General features: G+C 49.9%; 5 protein-coding genes and 3 non-coding genes across 8 annotated transcripts; 3 read left to right on the plus strand and 5 right to left on the minus strand.

Annotated features, from left to right (window-relative positions):
• Window positions 1-182: 182 nt before the first annotated feature.
• Window positions 183-835, plus strand: Asppvi_006602 (actin-related protein 2/3 complex subunit 5 family protein; the record flags this gene model as incomplete). The annotated part of the gene is made up of 2 exons (XM_043302503.1): window positions 183-541; window positions 613-835. The coding sequence occupies 2 exons, from the start codon at window positions 183-185 to the stop codon at window positions 833-835; spliced, it is 582 nt and encodes a 193-aa protein (XP_043158438.1).
• A 165-nt stretch (window positions 836-1,000) lies between these two features.
• On the minus strand, window positions 1,001-2,112 carry Asppvi_006603 (uncharacterized protein; the record flags this gene model as incomplete). Its single annotated transcript, XM_043302504.1, has 2 exons — window positions 1,001-1,834; window positions 1,921-2,112. The coding sequence occupies 2 exons, from the start codon at window positions 2,110-2,112 to the stop codon at window positions 1,001-1,003; spliced, it is 1,026 nt and encodes a 341-aa protein (XP_043158439.1).
• A 498-nt stretch (window positions 2,113-2,610) lies between these two features.
• On the plus strand, window positions 2,611-4,639 carry Asppvi_006604 (putative dynactin Arp1 p62 subunit RO2; the record flags this gene model as incomplete). Its single annotated transcript, XM_043302505.1, has 2 exons — window positions 2,611-2,960; window positions 3,025-4,639. The coding sequence occupies 2 exons, from the start codon at window positions 2,611-2,613 to the stop codon at window positions 4,637-4,639; spliced, it is 1,965 nt and encodes a 654-aa protein (XP_043158440.1).
• A 618-nt stretch (window positions 4,640-5,257) lies between these two features.
• Window positions 5,258-6,249, minus strand: Asppvi_006605 (40S ribosomal protein eS7; the record flags this gene model as incomplete). Its single annotated transcript, XM_043302506.1, has 3 exons — window positions 5,258-5,624; window positions 5,691-5,773; window positions 6,094-6,249. The coding sequence occupies 3 exons, from the start codon at window positions 6,247-6,249 to the stop codon at window positions 5,258-5,260; spliced, it is 606 nt and encodes a 201-aa protein (XP_043158441.1).
• Window positions 6,250-6,965: 716 nt separating this feature from the next.
• Asppvi_006606 (Rab family GTPase) lies at window positions 6,966-7,936 on the minus strand (the record flags this gene model as incomplete). The annotated part of the gene is made up of 3 exons (XM_043302507.1): window positions 6,966-7,606; window positions 7,679-7,742; window positions 7,853-7,936. 3 exons carry the CDS (start codon window positions 7,934-7,936, stop codon window positions 6,966-6,968), a joined length of 789 nt encoding a protein of 262 aa, XP_043158442.1.
• An 8,537-nt stretch (window positions 7,937-16,473) lies between these two features.
• Asppvi_006607 lies at window positions 16,474-16,547 on the minus strand. Its single transcript has one exon. It is a non-coding gene; the product is annotated as a tRNA-Ile (tRNA).
• Window positions 16,548-16,902: 355 nt separating this feature from the next.
• On the minus strand, window positions 16,903-16,976 carry Asppvi_006608. The gene has a single exon. It is a non-coding gene; the product is annotated as a tRNA-Ile (tRNA).
• Window positions 16,977-18,174: 1,198 nt separating this feature from the next.
• Asppvi_006609 lies at window positions 18,175-18,248 on the plus strand. The gene has a single exon. It is a non-coding gene; the product is annotated as a tRNA-Ile (tRNA).
• Window positions 18,249-18,470: the final 222 nt, after the last annotated feature.

The following is an 18,470-nucleotide window of genomic DNA, read 5'->3' on the forward strand; positions in this document are numbered from 1 at the left end:
GACATTGAACCTTAGACAGGGTAAGTGTTCTCTTGATGCTTCTCGCAACAATCTAATAAGTTACTAACTCTGCAATAAAGTTTTCAATTCTCTGAATTACTGTCGTCGTGTTGTATTCTCAAAACTCCATTGCCGTCATACGCCCACCCCTATCCGAAACAATCACAACAAGAGCAGCAGCCATGGCCCAGCTAAACTACCGCACAATCAACATCGACGTGCTGGACCCCGAGTCCTCCGTCAACTTCCCTATGGAGACCCTCCTCCCCGCTACCCTCCCCGCCCCGCAGACATCCTCCGACGCCGCCAACGTCGCCAGCCAAGTCCGCCAGCTGCTCCGCGGCGGCGATCCCGAGGGCGCCCTGCGGTACGTTCTCGACACGGCCCCGCTGGGAGGAGACGATCGCGCCAAGGAGGTGCACATGGCTACCGTTGTGGAAGTGCTGCAGGGGATCCGCCAGGGGGAGATGACCCGCGTGCTGGAGGGTGTATGTAGCGGGGAGGGCGGATCGGAGAGAGCAGACTGCTTGATGAAGTATTTGTAGGTTTCCGTTGTTCTTGCTTTGGGGAGAATACACCCTGGAGGGGAGATTTGGTGCTAACGGTGACTAGGTACAAGGGGATGGCTGCTCAGGCTCCTGGTGGCGGGGCGCAGACGCCTCGGAAGTCGGTGTCTCCGCAGAACACGGGATTCTCGCAGATTCAGGCCCGGAATCTGGGCGAGGGCGGGAGCGCACAGCAGATGAGTGTGTTGCTGAGCTGGCATGAGAGGTTGGTTGAGCTTACGGGGACCGGGTCGATTGTCCGGGTTATGACGGATCGGAGGACGGTTTAAGGCGTCAGGGATGTACTGAGAGGTTTCTTTTCTACTCTTCTTAGAGGTCGAGCTGTGTGGTTCCTCGTGCGTTGCGGATGGATATCCTTGTTAGATTGCGCAGCTTCTATTATACATATTGTTCTTTCTTTTCATTCAAGACCGTTCACTCAAGAACCATTATAATTATGGCCGATCGAAGGACCCACCCCCAAGGATGTCTTTCAGATTGACCTGCCCGCTGCCTCTCTGCAGTGGCTGCGCCTGGCCTTCCCCTTCTTTCCACCCGATCATGTATATCAGCCGGAATGTAGCGGGGATACCCCTTGACCCATCCTCCTTATGCAGCTCGCGGTAGATCGCCTCGTTGGCCAAGAGCACATCGCGCGAGATAGGCCCCAACTCCCGATGCAAAATGGCGTTGTTCTCCCCCATCGCCTGAAGATCCTGCATGAGCGCAAATGTGTCCGGGAACTCGACCACGATATCCTCGACGTCCACCGTCAACATCTTGAATCCGGCCTTGTTCAGCAGCCCGCCGACATCCCGGACGTCCGCCAGAGGGGACACATGCGGGCTGACGCCACCACGCCGCTCGAGGTCCGCCAGCTGCAGCGACGTGCGGAGCTCGAATAGCGTGTCGCCGCCGAACATGGCCGCGATAAAGGGGCAGTCTGGCTTAAGGATGCTGTTCACCTGTGCCAGGAGAGAGGGAAGGTCGTTGATCCAGTGGATGGAAAGGGAGGACAGAACGGCGTCAAAGGTGTTGGGTTCGTAGGGAAGGGTCTCGAGGTCTGGGACGACATGACGCTCGAGATTTATCCCCTTGTTGAAGGGCTCGTCTGCGTCCCGATAGAGGAGGGCGTGTGACGTGTCAATGCAGGTGAGTTTGGAGATCTTGTCCGCTAGAGGCGGCGATGTCTCGGTGCTGGGGTCCGGGTTTGGCGTTGTCAGGGCGCGAGCGATGTTGCAGCTGTTGGCGCCTAGGTCCAGGACGTGGGGAAAATCCCGTTTAATATCCTGCAGGATTGAATGTTAGCCATATCCTTCCAAAGGACTAGAGCAGAAGAGCTTGCCAGTAGCCGTTCACACAACCGTGTAGCCACCTCGTCTTTGATGTAGTCTGTTTTTCTGCTCTCCTCCACATTCCGAGCTGCGCGGTCTCTCTGAAGATGCTTGACTTTTCGGTTGAACACATCAAAGACTGGACTGCCGGGGGTCTGGCTGGCGTAGCTCCTCGTTGCAGTGTACGAGGGCTGTGATCGGACCGCTCGGTGGAATATATGGCGGAGTGACATGGTGATCTGCGAGTGTACGAATTGATTGCCAGATATCAAGTCTATGGCATTCCGAACTTTGATATGTATTCAGTTCGGAGGGGCAATTGAGGGAGCTGGGATGCTGATGGTGTCGTTAAGCTGTCAGCAGGTGACGTCGATTGTATTTTCTGTTCAGCAGAACTCCGCAATCCCACGTTGCGAACAAAACATCTCTATCCCCCGCGCCTGGTCTCTTGTCTGAATTGATCAACGCAGGTGGTGGAGATTGTCTCGCTGACATGACTTATTGAAAAATTTATACTTATCTGAAGTGATGCTCTTTAATTGTGAGCCTGTCCCCGCTGTGAAGTACATATCGCCTACCGACAGTGACAGCTAATCATCACAGGAGTAGGCTTCATATCGTACCAAGGCGCTCCTGGGATTATGTCCAATTACTCAGTTTAAGACAACATTCGGCTCGCGGTCAACCTATTACCATCATTGAACACCCCGAGAAAGAACCCAGCCTTCACCATGTCTCGCCCTTTCCCCTATACCTATATCTCATGTCCATGTGCGGATACCCCTGTTCCTGATCGTTCCAGGAAACGAAGATCACGAGACTCTCCCACCAAAAAGCCAGAACAGGGAGACCTCCCAACAGCAGCGGATACTGACGAGGAGGATGAGGAGGAGGAGCAGACATTCGACCCTCGAGCTCCGCGTTCCAACTTCTCTCTATATCCTCCGGAACAGCTGCTGTACTGCGAGGACTGCCATCAGATAAAATGTCCGCGATGCATCACAGAGGAGATTGTGTGCTGGTATTGTCCGAATTGTCTGTTCGAGACACCGAGCAGTATGGTTCGAAGTGAGGGTAATAGGTGGGTGCCATTAGGTCCTATTTCGCCAGTAGTTCCCCGCTGAAGAGCTGCTTGCTCCGGTTAGATGTGCCAGGAACTGCTTCAATTGCCCCATATGCACTGCACCTCTGGCAGTCAACACGCTCGAAAATGTCGCGGGAAGTGAAGGCCAGCAAGGACCATGGGTGCTTTCGTGCGCATATTGCATGTGGTCGTCTCTAGACATTGGCATCAAATTCGACAAGCCCACCAACATCTGCGCACAGCTTTCCAAGATGGCTGATATTACAACCACTCGGGGTAGACAGATGTCCAAAACCGTGGCTGAGCTAAAGTCTCCTCTGTCCATGTACTCCACCATCGACGATCAATTTCCGGCCCCAGGAGAAAGCAGAGATGGTCAATCTACGCCATCCGGCGACCAGTCTGCAGCTCCTTTGACTTCGGATGGGAGGTTCTCCGCGCTCAAGGCGTTTTACAAAGACCAGATCGCTGCAACGTCCACATCCCCCACAGACCCGCTGGGTACGGACTTTGGGGCCGGCTTTGCTTCACCTGGTGCTCTAAACCGTATAATGTCCCTCTACGCGGCATCATCACGGCTCAGCAATCTATACGGCGGTGCCAACAAGAAACCTAAATCAAAGCCTCCAGTCATGAGAGAAGCTCTGACCGCCAGCGAGGGTCTGAAGGTCCCGGCTCCCGGCGCAGAAGACGCCATCATCCAGCGGATTTCCTCGGAAGAATGTGGCTGGGACGGCCTCGCGTCGATCGAGCAGCGCATGTTCCAGTCACCCGACGCTCGGTTCGTGGAGGATCTTCTCCCTTTGCCAGTATTACTCCGAACCAAGCGCTCGAAACGTTGCAAGTCGTGCAAGCACATCCTCGTCAAGCCCGAGTTCAAACCTCAGTCCACCCGGTTTCGCATCCGTCTCATTGCCCTCAGCTACATCCCTTTACCGACTCTACGACCTCTAGCCCTGGGACCGCCTACGGGCCTCCCCGCAATAACACCTTCGACATCCAGTTTAACTCCTAACCTGGACGCCCTCCCCCCGCTGAAACCCTTCCAGCTTCTTCTGACCCTCAAAAACCACATGTTTGACCCTGTTCGGGTAACCCTTGCCACGCCCTCAGTAACACCAGGACGGGTAGCCACAAAAGTCACAATCCTCTGCCCGCAATTCGACATCGGAGCCAACAGCGACGTCTGGGATGAAGCCCTGCAAGGCACAGCAGGAGGCGACCAGCGCTCCTCCCGCTCGGGCGGGATGAACCTCGGGTACGAGAAAGTCGCAGAGGCAGGCAAAGTCTGGGACAAGGGGCGGAACTGGACAACCGTTGTCCTAGAAGTTGTTCCTGGGACATTACCCGGCGGCAGTCTAGGAACCCGCAGACGGCAATCTCTTGGTGGTGACGATGACGACGAGGACGGGGTTAGCAACCACGGCATCGACGACGATGACGAATATAACAACGATGCCAGCCTCGACTGGAGCGGGCAGGCCAAGGACCCCAAGAACCAGCTCCAGCCGGACGAAGACGTCCTCGAGATCCCGGTCTTTGTGCGTATGGAATGGGACTCGGAGAATCAGATAGAGCAGGCTGCCGGGAAGGGGCAGAACTCCGATACAGTCAAGCGAGAATTGGCGTATTGGATAATGCTGGGGGTTGGCCGAATCACGGCAGAACTTGCATAGTTGGCATGGCTGTTCGTTACGTTGATACATCTATATACTCTGTAGATAGCTTACATACCCATTGCGTTGATTTGAGTACATACAGAGTATTTACGGCTGCTCAGGTGTTCAGAGTAAAAATACTTTGCTTCCTGTACCCATACTGACTCGAAGCGCAATGCTGGATAGCTTGTGGCTGTCCGGTAGCATGATACCAGTTACGACGCATGGAGGTGGCGATCCAGGTTTGAACATGAGCCAAAGCTCTTGTCATGGGTTTCGATAAAAGGACGCCGAGTGGATCAGGAGAAGAAAGGAAAGTAAAATAGATGTCTTTTTAACCACGCCGGAAAGAAAAAGCCTGGAACCAGTAGATCATGATTTTTTTATTATCACATCGCATCCTTTCATTTCAGGAACCTTTATCCTTGTACCCGAGAACCAGATCAAGCTACCCCATCGCAGAAGGGCCGTGATGAGAATGCATATTTTGTGCGTGGGAAAAAAAAGTCAACCTTTTCTCATTCCTTTCACTCTCTCGCGCGAGAACCCGCCTCCCGACACGAATCCCACCAGGACCCCTCCGTGTGCACTCGCTTTATTTACCTAACCACATGATTCTGACAAGGATAAATAAATCTAGTACTCGGCGGCACCGCTCTGGGGGAACTCGAAGACAACAGAGCGGCCGGTCAGTCGGCGGTAAACCTCGCCGTAGGCATCAAGTCTGTGGTCAACACCACCACGCTCCTTCTCGTCCAGGATGACCTTGAGAGTCTTGCTGCCGTCCTCCTTGGTGCGGATACGCTTGCCGACGATCTCGACGGGGTAAACGAGGTCGGTGAGGATGGCGTCGTGGACAGCGGTCAGAGTGCGAGAGCGAGGACGCTTCTGCTTCTGGTTGGTGCGGGAGTTGACAGAGCGCTTGGGGCGGGGCAGGATGCGGCGCTGAGCAACGAAAAGGACGTGGCGGTCGGAGAACTTCTTCTCGAGCTCACGGGTCAGGCTATTCTGCGTGTCAGTTTCTGCAGTTCATCTGCTGTGATGCTGGTTGGTGCTTGGCATTTCGTACCGCTGCTGGATCTTGTGGAAGCCCTGGAGGAGAGGGACGGGGACGAAGATGATAACGGCCTTCTTGCCGTGGCCGACCTCAACCTGTAGGACCCTGTTAGATGACCTGAGAAAATAGATATGCACAAAAATCCGCCGAGTCCAGTGTCAATCACGCCCGTATCACCCTTCCACAGAATCTTTCCTATCTCCCAGACTGCAAAGAAACTTGCAAAATCTGTCATTGGGACAAGCATGCGCACACAGAGCAATCGCCGCACACGATCCCATCTGTCAAGCATGTAGATATATCACGCCCGTCCAATATTATTGTTTTCCCATTCCTCGCTTCGAAAGAACAATTGCGGTGTAATTGACACTGGACTCATGCGGACTGGAACACAAAGTAATCAGGCGAGTCTTACCTCACGGGCAGAGACAAACTGCAGGGGCCGAAGGGTGGCCTTCAGGTCCTGTGTGTTGCTCTCCAAGTCGAAGAGAGCGCCGGCGATCGCAGTCTCCAGCTCGGAGGGGTTCTGCCTCGATGGCGAGTTGTGGGCGATCTTGTTGATAGCAGCCATGATTGCAGACGAGCGACGGGTAGCTGGCTGTACTGCTGGTGCTGCTTTCCTTGTCGCGAAGGGAGTTGGTCGTCGAAGGGGAAAATAATCGAGGTTCAGGACGGAGTTCGTACCCTACAATTTGCGCTCGGTCGTGCTGGTGTGGGATCGGAGTCTCGGCGCCTCGCTTAGCGGTACCGCGCTTTGCCGTTGTGGGGTTAGCCTCTGCCCTCTTAGGGGAACGCTCATCCCGTGACCTTCTTCGCCCTTGGCGCCTAAGGCACTAACATCTACGTTCTACGTTGTATTTACGGGTCATCGACAGACTTTAAGGCATTCTTGTTAGTCTTGTACATAGACTCGGCGTCGTAGGTTTCTCTTAAGAAATTGAATTTTACAGCTCAACAAGTGGACTGTCATATATCCACATTCAACTAGAAAATACAAGGTTCCAGAATCAGGTTCGCACTGGCTCAAACAGCCTGGGGATCAAATAGGAAGTCACAGTCGCAAGACCTTCGGAAGATAAACAAGAGTAAAAGAGAAGAGTTTCAAACAGTCACACAGTAATGTGGGAAATAAAAAAACACGCCTAAACTATTAGGACAGGTTGCATGCATTGAAACTAGGCCGATCCTGCGTCGTGATCGAACTAATCTCTGAACTGAAAGCTATGCGCTTACAGCATGATATGCGTATCCAGGGTGAGAAGAAAATGCTGACAGAGAAAAGACGATTTAACAGGCGCAGCCTTCCTTGGCTGTAGCAGCGGCTCGGTCTCCAAGGTTGACTCTCGTATCGTCTGCGGGACGTCCTGCACCCAGGGCAGTTTGACCGGTTCCCGCACCGGCACCTCGTCCACTCTTTAAGCTGCTTTCAGGAATAGCATTGGCAATCGCAGTAAAGACCTCGGCGACATTCGTGCCGGTCTTAGCACTGGTTTCGAAAAACAAAAGGCTCTCTTCCTCCGCATAGGCGCTAGCCTCCCGTGTCGAAACCTTCCGGGCATCTCCCGGGGTAGCTTCCTGCTCCTCTTGGTTGTCGCCGGTAGCGTCCTCGCCTTCAGCGCCAGATGATTCGTGCTCATCATTGGCTTGTGGTTGCTCAGCAGCCTCCCCGCCATCGCTCGTCAGATCCAGCTTATTCCCAACGAGGGCAATCACGATTCCGGGGCTGGCTTGACGTTGAAGCTCGGCAACCCAGTGTTTCGCCTTGGTGAGGGAGGATGGTTTTGTGACATCGTAGACCACCAGCGCCGCCTGGGCGTTACGGTAGTACATGGGGGCGAGAGAAGCAAAGCGTTCCTGGCCGGCTGTGTCCCAAATTTCGAACTTGATGGTGCGGGTAGGCAGCGAACATTTCTGCGTCAGGAAGGCGGCTTAATCCCATAGAAGTAGCTCATCAGCATCCGGCAATATTTTCGTCGCGATAATTCAGCCGGGTTCCTTACCTCCAATGGTAGGCTCTTTATTCTCCTGAAAATCGTTGTTCACAAATCGCAAGACGAGCGAGGACTATAAAACCGGGCAATTCAGTACAAGTCACACACTTTTGGTTACCCGTGTACGACGGAAATGAAGGGGGAAGACGGGTAGGGAGGAAAGTCTATGCCGGGACGCCGTACCTTTCCAACAGCGGCTTCACCCAGCAGCACAAGCTTGACGCTGCTACTCGGCTTGGGGGCGTTGGCGCTCGTTGAGTCAGACATGGCTGGCGAGCCCAACTTTATGTGATCAGGTCTTCTTGCAGGTACTTCACACGGACACTAGCTATCAAACGCTGAGCGAAGAATATCGGCTCGCGTTAGGCGGTACGGTCAGCAGCGCGGAGGACCAGGGTAGTAATCCAAGTCAAGGTTGCCTAAAGCACGCGGGCCGTATTGCAGGGAATCCGATCCTGACAAAGGTGTTTGATAAGGATGAAAAAGTCGCGGAAATAGCGGTGACAACTTTGCAACTGGATAGTTGTCACAAACCAGTAGATAGATTGATAGGTGATTACTACCTAGGCGGGTAGGCATGTATCCAGTGAGGCGTAGTCGTCAGCGATGACCTATGGAGATGAGGCTGCCAAAGCTGGTTTAGCGCCAGTTTCTACTGGCATCAGCAGTCACGGGATATTTCCGCCTCAGGTTGGTGATTCACAAATCAACTAGATAACTAGATCAGTTGTAGTGGAAATGTAGGTATATTCTCAGGGGAGTCATTGCGATTGATTGGCGTAGCTCTCTGTTCCCTACGGCTTAAGAGGTGTACAGCTCATCTAGGGGGGTATATGCAGTCAGAATAGACATGCACTGGACAATGAGAGACCGCGGAGTCCAATATAATTGGCTGCAAGCTACCTGTCATGGCCGGTCCAGCCTGCCCAAGCCAAGGTACCTTAAGGTATTCAGGTGTCCATATATGTACCTGATTAGTATAAACATTAATCTTCCCGTACCGACTGGCCAAAGAATGAACATGTCATTGTGCACAAACAGGATCTATGGCTAGTCAGGTAAGTAATTGTGGCATGGCGTTCAGTCGTCTCCAAAGCCAACGTTGCACCGCATGATTCGCCCAGATACATCCATGATGTAGCTGCCCAAGGGATGAGGCACATGCACGACGAACACCTTGACTTCCGACCAGGGCCCTACGATCCACTAGCAGGCTGAGATAATGCATGGCGACCATCTATCGGGCAAATTGTTCTGCATGCTCCCGTGAATATCCTTACTCGGGAACAAATGAATCAACCTTCAAGATACTGACTCGTCAAGATTAGCAATCAAATTTCGACAAAGGTACATGCGAAATATCCTGACTTCAGAGGCACAAGGCATACTTGCGTCTATTTTCAACGTGCTGTCAATATAGTACATATGCAAATAGATTCAGAGAGCCCCACAATGCTAATATCCATGTCGAGACAAAAGAAACAAAATTATGAAAAAAAAGAAAACAATTGGCCGCGAGGCCGTCAGTTCTATGGTATCAACCCATGTATCCCATGTAATATCCTTCCCGTCTATGCCGAACGCCTGAAACAAAGGAAATCCTCAAATAAAACAAAAAGTTACTTTTGGTGGTACAGATCATCCATCCAAGATGGTTCATGTCGGCGAGATTAAAAAGCGTAGGTGACCGAATAGGAGCCCGAAGAATCGGAAGATCAGATCAGCGGTTGCTAATGTCAAAGAGAACGCGAACGCTGGAGTCGAGCAAAGTCGAAGGGTATTAAAGCGAGGTAGCCAGCAAAAGAAAGAAAAAAGTGATATCAAAGGTGCCAATAGTGTTACAAGACTAGATATCTGTCAGCGATGTGATCGAACGAGAGCCCAGCAGGGAAGCTTACAGAAGAGCCAACAATATAGCAGACACATGAATTCCAATCGCTATCAGCGCCAGCGAAGGATGATGTCGATTATGGAACCACAGAAGAATACTTTGTCCTTTTAGAGAAGGAATCACAGTATCATGTGGTATGAAATTATTCAGAAGCGTTTTATCGGGTCGACGGCGGTGGTGGAGGAGCACCGGGCTTCTTTACTCCTGTGGTATCATAGGCGCCTCGTCCCATGTTGAAAGCTGACAGATCCCGGAGTATCATCTTCGATTCTACACAGAGGGCCATTGTTAGAAATTGATATTTCCCGCTGGAGACACACGGATGGAGGAAAAATGGGGGCGGACGGAGGACGAATGCAGAGAAGAAAGGGGACTCACTGAGCAATTAAATAAATAAAGGATTCCTTTGCGGGAATAAAATATATCCCCAAATAATTAATAAATTACCGCGTGTCTATGGCAAATGTCGCGAGGTGTCCAAGGTTCTCGAACGAGAAGAGGCGGTGATGATGCAGGCGATAGATGGTGCAGCTGCAGATGAGATTGGAAGCGCAACCTCTTATGAAGGATATCCACAGCACTGAAGCTGGGAAAGAGCGTATTCTAACTTGTTGATGCAGCAAGCACCAGCAGAGGCGAAAAGACGATCTGTAGGGCAGGAATGTGACGCTGAATGATCCGAGAAAATGGACTGTAGGAATGAGGCCAGGTGGAGCCCGAAATCAAATCGACAGGTCCAGTGTTTATCTTTTCCTTTTGCCTTTTGCTGAGGCTTCTGCAGCGTTCTTTATCCGAAGTCAAAAGGACCTTTGCTTGTTTTCCTTTTTATTTGGATTCCCCCTTCCTGAAGTCTGAATCGTTGCAAGAGTTGTGAAATGCAAGTCTCGATTCAATCGCAATCTCCCGACGAAATGGGATAGACTAATGCAACAGACGGCAGGGAGGTCGATCTCTCGAATAAAGGAGTACAGTAGTGGCGCGGAAGTAGCTCCGTCTGATCCGCTGGAAAAAGAAAACACGATTGGACGTATCGCAAGGGAGGGAGGGAGGCGCTTTGGTAACGTCACCGAAAGGGGAGGATGATAGGATTGCGAGTGGTGGGAAGCACCGAAGGGAATGAGAGGGAGCACGGAACGTATGAGAAGAAGGTGACAAAAGGGGAGGAGGAGAAGGAAGAGGACAGGGCGAGAGTGGTTGAGGAATGAATGAAGAATTCACTAGCAAGACTGATGAAGGGGGTCCATCGTAGAGATATATAGGTGTTGTAAATTAGGTATTGACTATGGACTATGGGATAATATTCACTCCTAGTTGATACCTCAAGGGCCAATATGATTTTATTTTATGTTTTCAATTAATTTTCCTCCAAGATCTGGGAAGGGTACAACAGGATCTCAAATTAAAATTCTTTTTTTAAGAGGGAAAAAAATGTACAGAAAATAATAATAATAATAATAAGAGCAAAGGAGAATTAACAATACTTAAAAGCAAAGAGGAAAAATAGAATAAATAAAAGAAAATAATATGATAAAATAATACGACCAGAAAAAGAAAACAATATTGATACAGGAGAAAGTCAGATCATTAGGGGGAGCTTCTGTGTTTAGCGGCTGTCCCCGTTCCCTTGTCCCGGGGGAGAGGTACGCGACGCAGTGGATGCGCATCCCCCTTTCTTAGGGGTTTTACCTACTTGCAGTTACAGTACGGAGTACTAGACTACTGGGTACTTAGTGACTTGCTCCGTCCCAACGTTCTCTGGCTCTGAGACTCAGAGAATCTGAAGGCTATTAAATTTCGAATAAGAATAATATCATGTGAAGCTGGCTATTCCTGACTGATTTTATTTGAATTTACTTCGTATTGGTTTCTGTTCTCGAAACATTGCTAATAGCGTTTTGTTCCTTATTTATTAAGGCCTCGTCCACCCAGCCCAGCCTTCTTCTCTTTGTTGGAGCCATCCAACATGCTGACACTGAGTAACTGTTATCACCTGTCACTTTTCTTTCTTCCCGCCTCCAGGTTTTCCAAATCATTCCGTTGGACCTCGGAGGTAAGCAGAGACCACTAGCAAGGATGAACCCGTTCCTCCTGATTCAGAAAACGTGTGTAAGCTATCTCACGGAATACCGTACCCAGCCGTCAAGCAAGCAATCCCAGTGCTTAGTACCTTAGGTACTCAGAGTTGAAGTACCTGTCCGCGAGGCTTTATTGCAGACCCGATGAAAATCCGAAAAGATGAGACAAAACGACTCGTAGCAAAAAGCCAGACAGATCCAGAACAGAAAAGCCAAAGAAAATTCGAGCTCTCCACTTCGAAGAAAGCTAGAAAGCAGGAACCGATTCTTCGGACACGACGGACTGGGTATATGCATTTGGGTGGAGACCCAGGCACCAGTCACTCACCAGGAACAGAACGGATGGATCCGAATTCGACCCAAAGTTACTCCGCCTATCTAGGCTCATGATCTCATCCGCATTGCGTCCGATTCTGTCGCGTGGTTTTCCTGTGAGGCGGAAACGGCTGAGAGAATTGACTAATATCCGTAGCCTACCTATCTACGTACCACCTACTACCGGAATTATCTTGTGATCCCCGGAAGCCCTACCCTTGAATTTTCCAAGCTATCTTCCTGCTTCTAACCGTGTTCAGTATGATCGCTCCAGACGGCTGTTCTGGGTTGAAACTCCTAATTTTCCAGGTAAATTATTGTATTCTCAGTGGCTCAAAGCAAACTTAGGTGTCGTTTGGGTGGGTGAATGCAGGTATCTCCACGATATGCTAAGGAACCTTTGAGTTTCTTGGTATCTTTACAGAATGAGAATCCCTCCAGTCAAGCCTTGGTTGAAATAAGCTATCCCATGCATGAGAATGCTCAAAGGCTTGGGAGATCTGTGTAATTGTCGCTTAGCTTATCCTGCATATTCCGGCGCAAAATATTAGCACTCTCAATTCTCCTTGATGATAGCATACCGTAGACTCTGTAAAGTACGGGGCTTACCATGGTTGATCTTAACCCTTTCAGGCCCCTAAAAGTCAACAGCCGTAAAGTGGATAAATAGAACCAATCCAGAAGCTTCCCGCCCTACTGCCTAGGTACTTAGTCTCGGGAAGTCCACCATGATGGGCGACTATTGATTCGGGATTCTTCCCCTAGTTTGGTCCACTTCTCCTGATTGAGTCAAACGTCAGGCCAGGCATTGATCATTGAACATGTTCCGAACTTCCTGTGCTCTGACATGTTCCAGGGATTCCCCTCGTAATTTATGTCGATGTATCGAATGAGAGCATTATGTTGATATGATATGATACATAGATGTCATGTGTTCTTTTATGTTTTCCTAGTCTGTGTCAAGTTGACACTGTCGACTGTGGTTGTTACTGCCGGTCGCCGGGGAAATCGGGCTAGTCGACAAAAGGGGCAGTGGGGCCACCTAAGGTAGGTACAGCAAGAAAACTAACCGATCCTCTCCGTCTGATTTCCCGCCCCGTTGGACTAGCCTACGTATTCCATGCGACTAGCATTCTTCTCGCGTTGTTCTAGTCGTTCTAGCGTCTTGCCCTACTGTCTGTACCCGCGTGGTCGCGAGACCCTCTCAGAAAACATACGGCTGGCAGACTGGCAATCAATTTCTGGTGGACTGATAGTTACCAGTAGAGCCTAGTATGAATACTCAAGCCCTACAGAGTATCCATACAGGCTACGGAGTACAGCTTCTAGAACGCCTTATCCAACGGTTCCGCTTAGGAAGTGGAACTATTCTGACAGACCTGACGCCTTCCCCCTTAAAAGTTCAAGATCCCTGGAGACCAAACATGTGTGGTTTCCCGTCGTTCAGCCAATCATACGTCAAGCACGTTAAAGTACCTAAATCAGTCATCTGGTTCTCCACTACACGACTTTCTACACAGCTTCCAGCTGAGCCTCGCCAGTCGCCACTATGGGGCGGAGGGAGAACGGAGAGCCGCGGCAGAAGGACGGAATCCTTCTATTCTAGGCTTATACGGTACTGGCTGTACTGTACCTGTACCATCCTGCGCTGCGTGAGGACTCACGTTGAGGTATCTACAGTGTACGTATCTGTTTTCTGTACCAGCTCGATTTACCAGCCACAAGTTCAGCCAGGTTCCAGAGTTATTGCTCCCATTGACCCGGCATATTCTGCCGTTGCTCCCGCGTCGCCGCAGGAATCCACCAGAGTCTATCCTTTGGTGTTTCCCTGTGTCTGCCAGTAAGCGCGTTGGGTCGGATGAACTGGTTGCGGAAGAAAATGCTCCAGATTGCCTGGACTGTTCTTTGATGGACGGACTTCGATGCTCCAACGCGGCTCATGATGGAATATTAGGGGATAGTTAGCACGACCGTATTTTTTCTCTCTCGGCCTTTCATCGGAGGACTCGCAGACGATCACATCCATGACAGATGGACCACGAGGGCGATAGAGATGATCTGGAAACATTACCCATGTAACTAAGCTTGGTACTTTTGACCTCTATCAAATATGAGGCACTGGCGCGATCCGTGAAATCTCTGATTGATTTGTTGCTGAATGATGTGTTGAATCGATCGGACATAGTCATCCATGCTAATTCATAATGTTGCAGACTGGCCTGGAGCTAACTGCTAAGTGTCAGGGAAATCCTTCGTAACTTCCGACAACCTGCAGTCTCACTCTGCAGTGTCCATTGTGGCTGACAGCTTAGGTATTCTGTTGATCTCTCCAACGGACGACCTCAGCCTTCAGGTTCTGGATACCAAACTTCCAGAACGATTCTAGAAGTTCCGTCGGGATGGTACCGTGGTTCTGTCCGCTACGGGAGCTTGTTGGAGATCGTACCACGAACTTATGTATGTAGCCCCTTAGCGCTGCATATGGCCACATGCGTCTCTGTCTCTCTGGCTCTCTGTAGTCTGTGCCCTATAGTCAATAAATTTGGTCCATTCCAGCAAGCTGTCAATCTCTCTCCCTGTCACTAAGTGAGTTTCTGCCGCGGTCATAATTATGTCAGGTACTCCATCCATACAAGCACCAACATCATCTGATCGATGCGAGACAGATTACAAGAATATAGGCGAAAGGGAAATACCTTACTCCGTGCACACGGTTAGAATCATGGAGACTACACAACTCTTTGGTCTCTAGTGAAAAAAGCTAAGAACCGTTGAGCTTACTGCTTTGGTTTTTTGGAACTGTCAGTCCCCGCCTTCCCCTTTCCGCACCGACTAAGGTAGACAGACGGTTTTACTACTAGCTTGGCAATGCATGGCTATCGCAATAATGTCCCAATGGTATTGATTGACATGACATTATTGCTCTTCATCATCTTGATCAGATAGTCGATCATCACGCTGAAACTGGTCTATTTTCCGAATAAGGAATTACGACTGGAACTGGAAATATGGGGTAAGTTAACAAAGTACCTACTGATAGTTCGCAACAGAAAGACATCTACGGAGTGCCTTAGGTACCTGTTGATGGATGACCAAGGAGAATAGAACTGGCGACGAAACCAATCGCCTCCATTCTATTGACCGACGAACTTGCAACTTGCAAGTGCGATTAAAGCAGACAATATTTTAATGACTACCTTAATCTGCACATATATGCTGCAAGTTCCTCCCAATTTGAATCAATGCTATAAATTAGTCAAGTGGCAGTCAGTGAACTCTGAAATCCAGACCCAGGAGGCAATCTGCTTCTTGCACGCTGCGTAGTGAGCCCCCAAATTTGAATCATCAATAAAGCATGAGAACTGCTGTGAGACAGACATATTTGGGATCTTCGACTGCTATTTGCTTGAATCCTTGCAGGGAGTTCTGTTGGATAGGTACTGTAAAGGAATCTGATCTGAGACAGGGAGGTTAGGTGAGTTTACCTGGCCAATCAATAGCTTTGATAACCCCTCGATGACTTTCTTGAGTTTCCAGCCTCTAAGATGTTTCCCTGATTTTGAGTATTCATTGCGAATAGGCCTACTCTCCACTTGCTGCACCTCAATGACCTCAAATCCAAACCCGAAGTTTACTAGTAGTACTAGTCTTAGTGAGGCAATCGGGTAATGATTCCCGCCTCCTATATGCATAATCCTCACGACTAACTAATTTGCCACACCACGACATTCCTAATCCCGTAGTAGCACAAACTACTGACACTCACAATACTCTGCACTGCCGATCACTCTCTGAAAGTCTCAACTACCAGCCGATCATTGCACCAGCCACTCCGTCAAACATCCCTGTAGGTAGATACTAGTAGAGAGTGAATACAAGCCACCAAATCCGGCTCCATTGCTCCGTATCTAGACTAGCCCAAGGCCCATTGATTCCAGGAAACCTGTATCGGGCTGCATGCAAGGAACGCATGCCTGAGCACATTGATCACAACAATACAAAACCCACCTATCATGATGAAAATGATGCATGGCAGCCGGGACTCAAATTTAATTGACAAAAGTACTCCTTACTACGGAGTAGTATCGCAGGCGTCAAGTAATAGATCTGTATGATCATCATCTTGATCACCCACCCGATGACCTGGGTCATGAGTTTCCTGCATAGATAGAGTTCACATGCAAGAGGCAGTGGATTTACCGATATTAAAGTACCTACAGGAACGTACTCCGTAGATGACGAACTATCTAGTTATCTACAGCTGCCTTTATATAAGCCACATACGAAAGAATCCATTTGCGCTAGAGCCGGGGAACTGCAGCCGGTCCCAGAGGTGCGGTTGAGGGTTCTAGAACGGGAATTGATTAGCTGATTATTGGCTCCAAGAAGGATCTTGCTTTGKGTGTTGGACGGATTCCGGCTGGCGTCACGGCGTCACGGCGTCACGGCGTCCAGGCAACAATAGCGTTCAAACAAAGACAATCTGAGTATTTTCACTCAAGCATGAGCAAGAAGCAAAAAGATGGTCCCTACGAGGGTCGAACTCGCGACCTTGGCGTTATTAGCACCACGCTCTAACCGACTGAGCTAAAGGACCTAATCGTTGCGACGTTTGGTAATTTTTGTCAATTTGAGGTAAAATGAGATCACTCCTATAAATAAACGGTGCAAGAGCCAATTGAATCGAATGATCTATGTTTCAGAGGACCAGTCGCGTTCCAGGGCATATAATCGACGATAATGATGTTGAAAGTTCGTCATGCAATCATGAATATATTTTCATTATATGAAGTACAATGGCGTATCGTGAGAAGTGTCAGTGTAGGTAGCATAAAGTGACACTGCCAACATGCCTCACTCTGTTGAAGTCCACTCACTTCGATTTTTCTAGGAGTACCAGTAAAGGAGAACCAAGTCAGCTGGTAAGAGTCAAAGAGCATAGTCCAAAAAATTGGTCCCTACGAGGGTCGAACTCGCGACCTTGGCGTTATTAGCACCACGCTCTAACCGACTGAGCTAAGGGACCTTGGTGGGGAAATATGCATCATTTTTGCCATTATGAGAGAGGGAGGAATTAGTGCTCGAGTTTTGACTCCCCTGCACGCGTCTTAGCATGCGATACTTGGAAACCTATGCTCGTCGCGTTCGTCAGATGCCAGCGCCAGACAAGGGTGAAACCCCTTATCCTAAGCAGTACGAGCGGAAATGCAGAGATCATTGGCATATTACTCTAGAATGACTCTGATGCAAGCTAAGATTAGCAGCCGAACAGGCAGAATGACAGTCTCATATGCTGCGGCTGCTGGACATACTACAACCATCAGACCACACCTCACTTACGAAGTGAATGTCAATATGACTGATCCAGAAGGCAAACAGCCTTGCCATGTGCTGCAGTGGGACTGATCTCGATGTAGAGAGATGATGAGTTATGCCGCTTCCCAGGCATGGCCACCACCCTGTTGTGAGGGTGCTTGAGCATGGAGCGCGGCCTCGCATGAGAAAGAAACGCGGTTGAACCCTGCTCTCTTGCGCTGCCGCCAATGATCACGAAATCTCCCTGAGTGTGCCCATCGAGATCTGTCAGTGTTGACTTGGACTGCAAAGACAATGATGGCCTCGCACCGCTGTCATGGGCTGCAAATGGGCACGAGGGCACTGTTCAATGTCTCCCAGGGACCGGCAAAGTTGGACTGTCAGATACTAACAGATCGCTAGCGTGGGCCGCAGCAAACAGCAACACCGTTGTTGTTCCGCTGTTGCTGGAGAAAGGGGGGAAATAGTGACTCCGAACCGGATGGTGGAAGGACATTGCTGTCATGAGCGGCAACAAACGAACACGAAGCCGTGTTTGAGTTGCTACCGATCAAAGCTAGAGTAAATAACAGTGTGTCTAGGATATTAGCCAACAACCATTGGATTGATGCAGTCAAGAATGGGCGCTAGTCAGTCGCAAGGCTGCTGTCCAGGCCGATGCTGGCTAATACATCCAGAGACTAGAATCGGCGATCATGATTAGTGTACTAGTTACGCATGAGCTTGCAAGGTAATCACTTCAAAGGCGGCTAGTCAGTACTATCAACTTGCATATGAGCCTTCCATCGGAAAAATAGCCGCAGACAAATCTTCAGCAAGCTGACCCTGCTGCATTTGCGGTTGATCAGAGACCCCTTAAGGTCGATTCTTCTCTTGTTGTCAAAATTCTCGCAACTACTCAAGAAACGGGTCCCTTAGCTCAGTCGGTTAGAGCGTGGTGCTAATAACGCCAAGGTCGCGAGTTCGACCCTCGTAGGGACCATTTTTTGGATTTTTTGCGTGATATACTACTATCAAGACGTTCTAATGCAGATTTTTGTGACGCCTTGACTATGTGTCTGCTCCTCATCGCTGTTGCGGTCTTCGCGGTGGAGTGGACTTCGGCCACATCTGTTTGCGTTCAGTAGCGCTTTAGAGTTCTGGCCTGGCCAAGGGAAGACCGGATATGGAGTCCTCTGGCGATGGATCAAATCGGGAAGGGTGT

Source organism: Aspergillus pseudoviridinutans, assembly GCF_018340605.1.
Source record: "Aspergillus pseudoviridinutans IFM 55266 DNA, scaffold_4, whole genome shotgun sequence".
Taxonomy (NCBI): domain Eukaryota; kingdom Fungi; phylum Ascomycota; class Eurotiomycetes; order Eurotiales; family Aspergillaceae; genus Aspergillus; species Aspergillus pseudoviridinutans.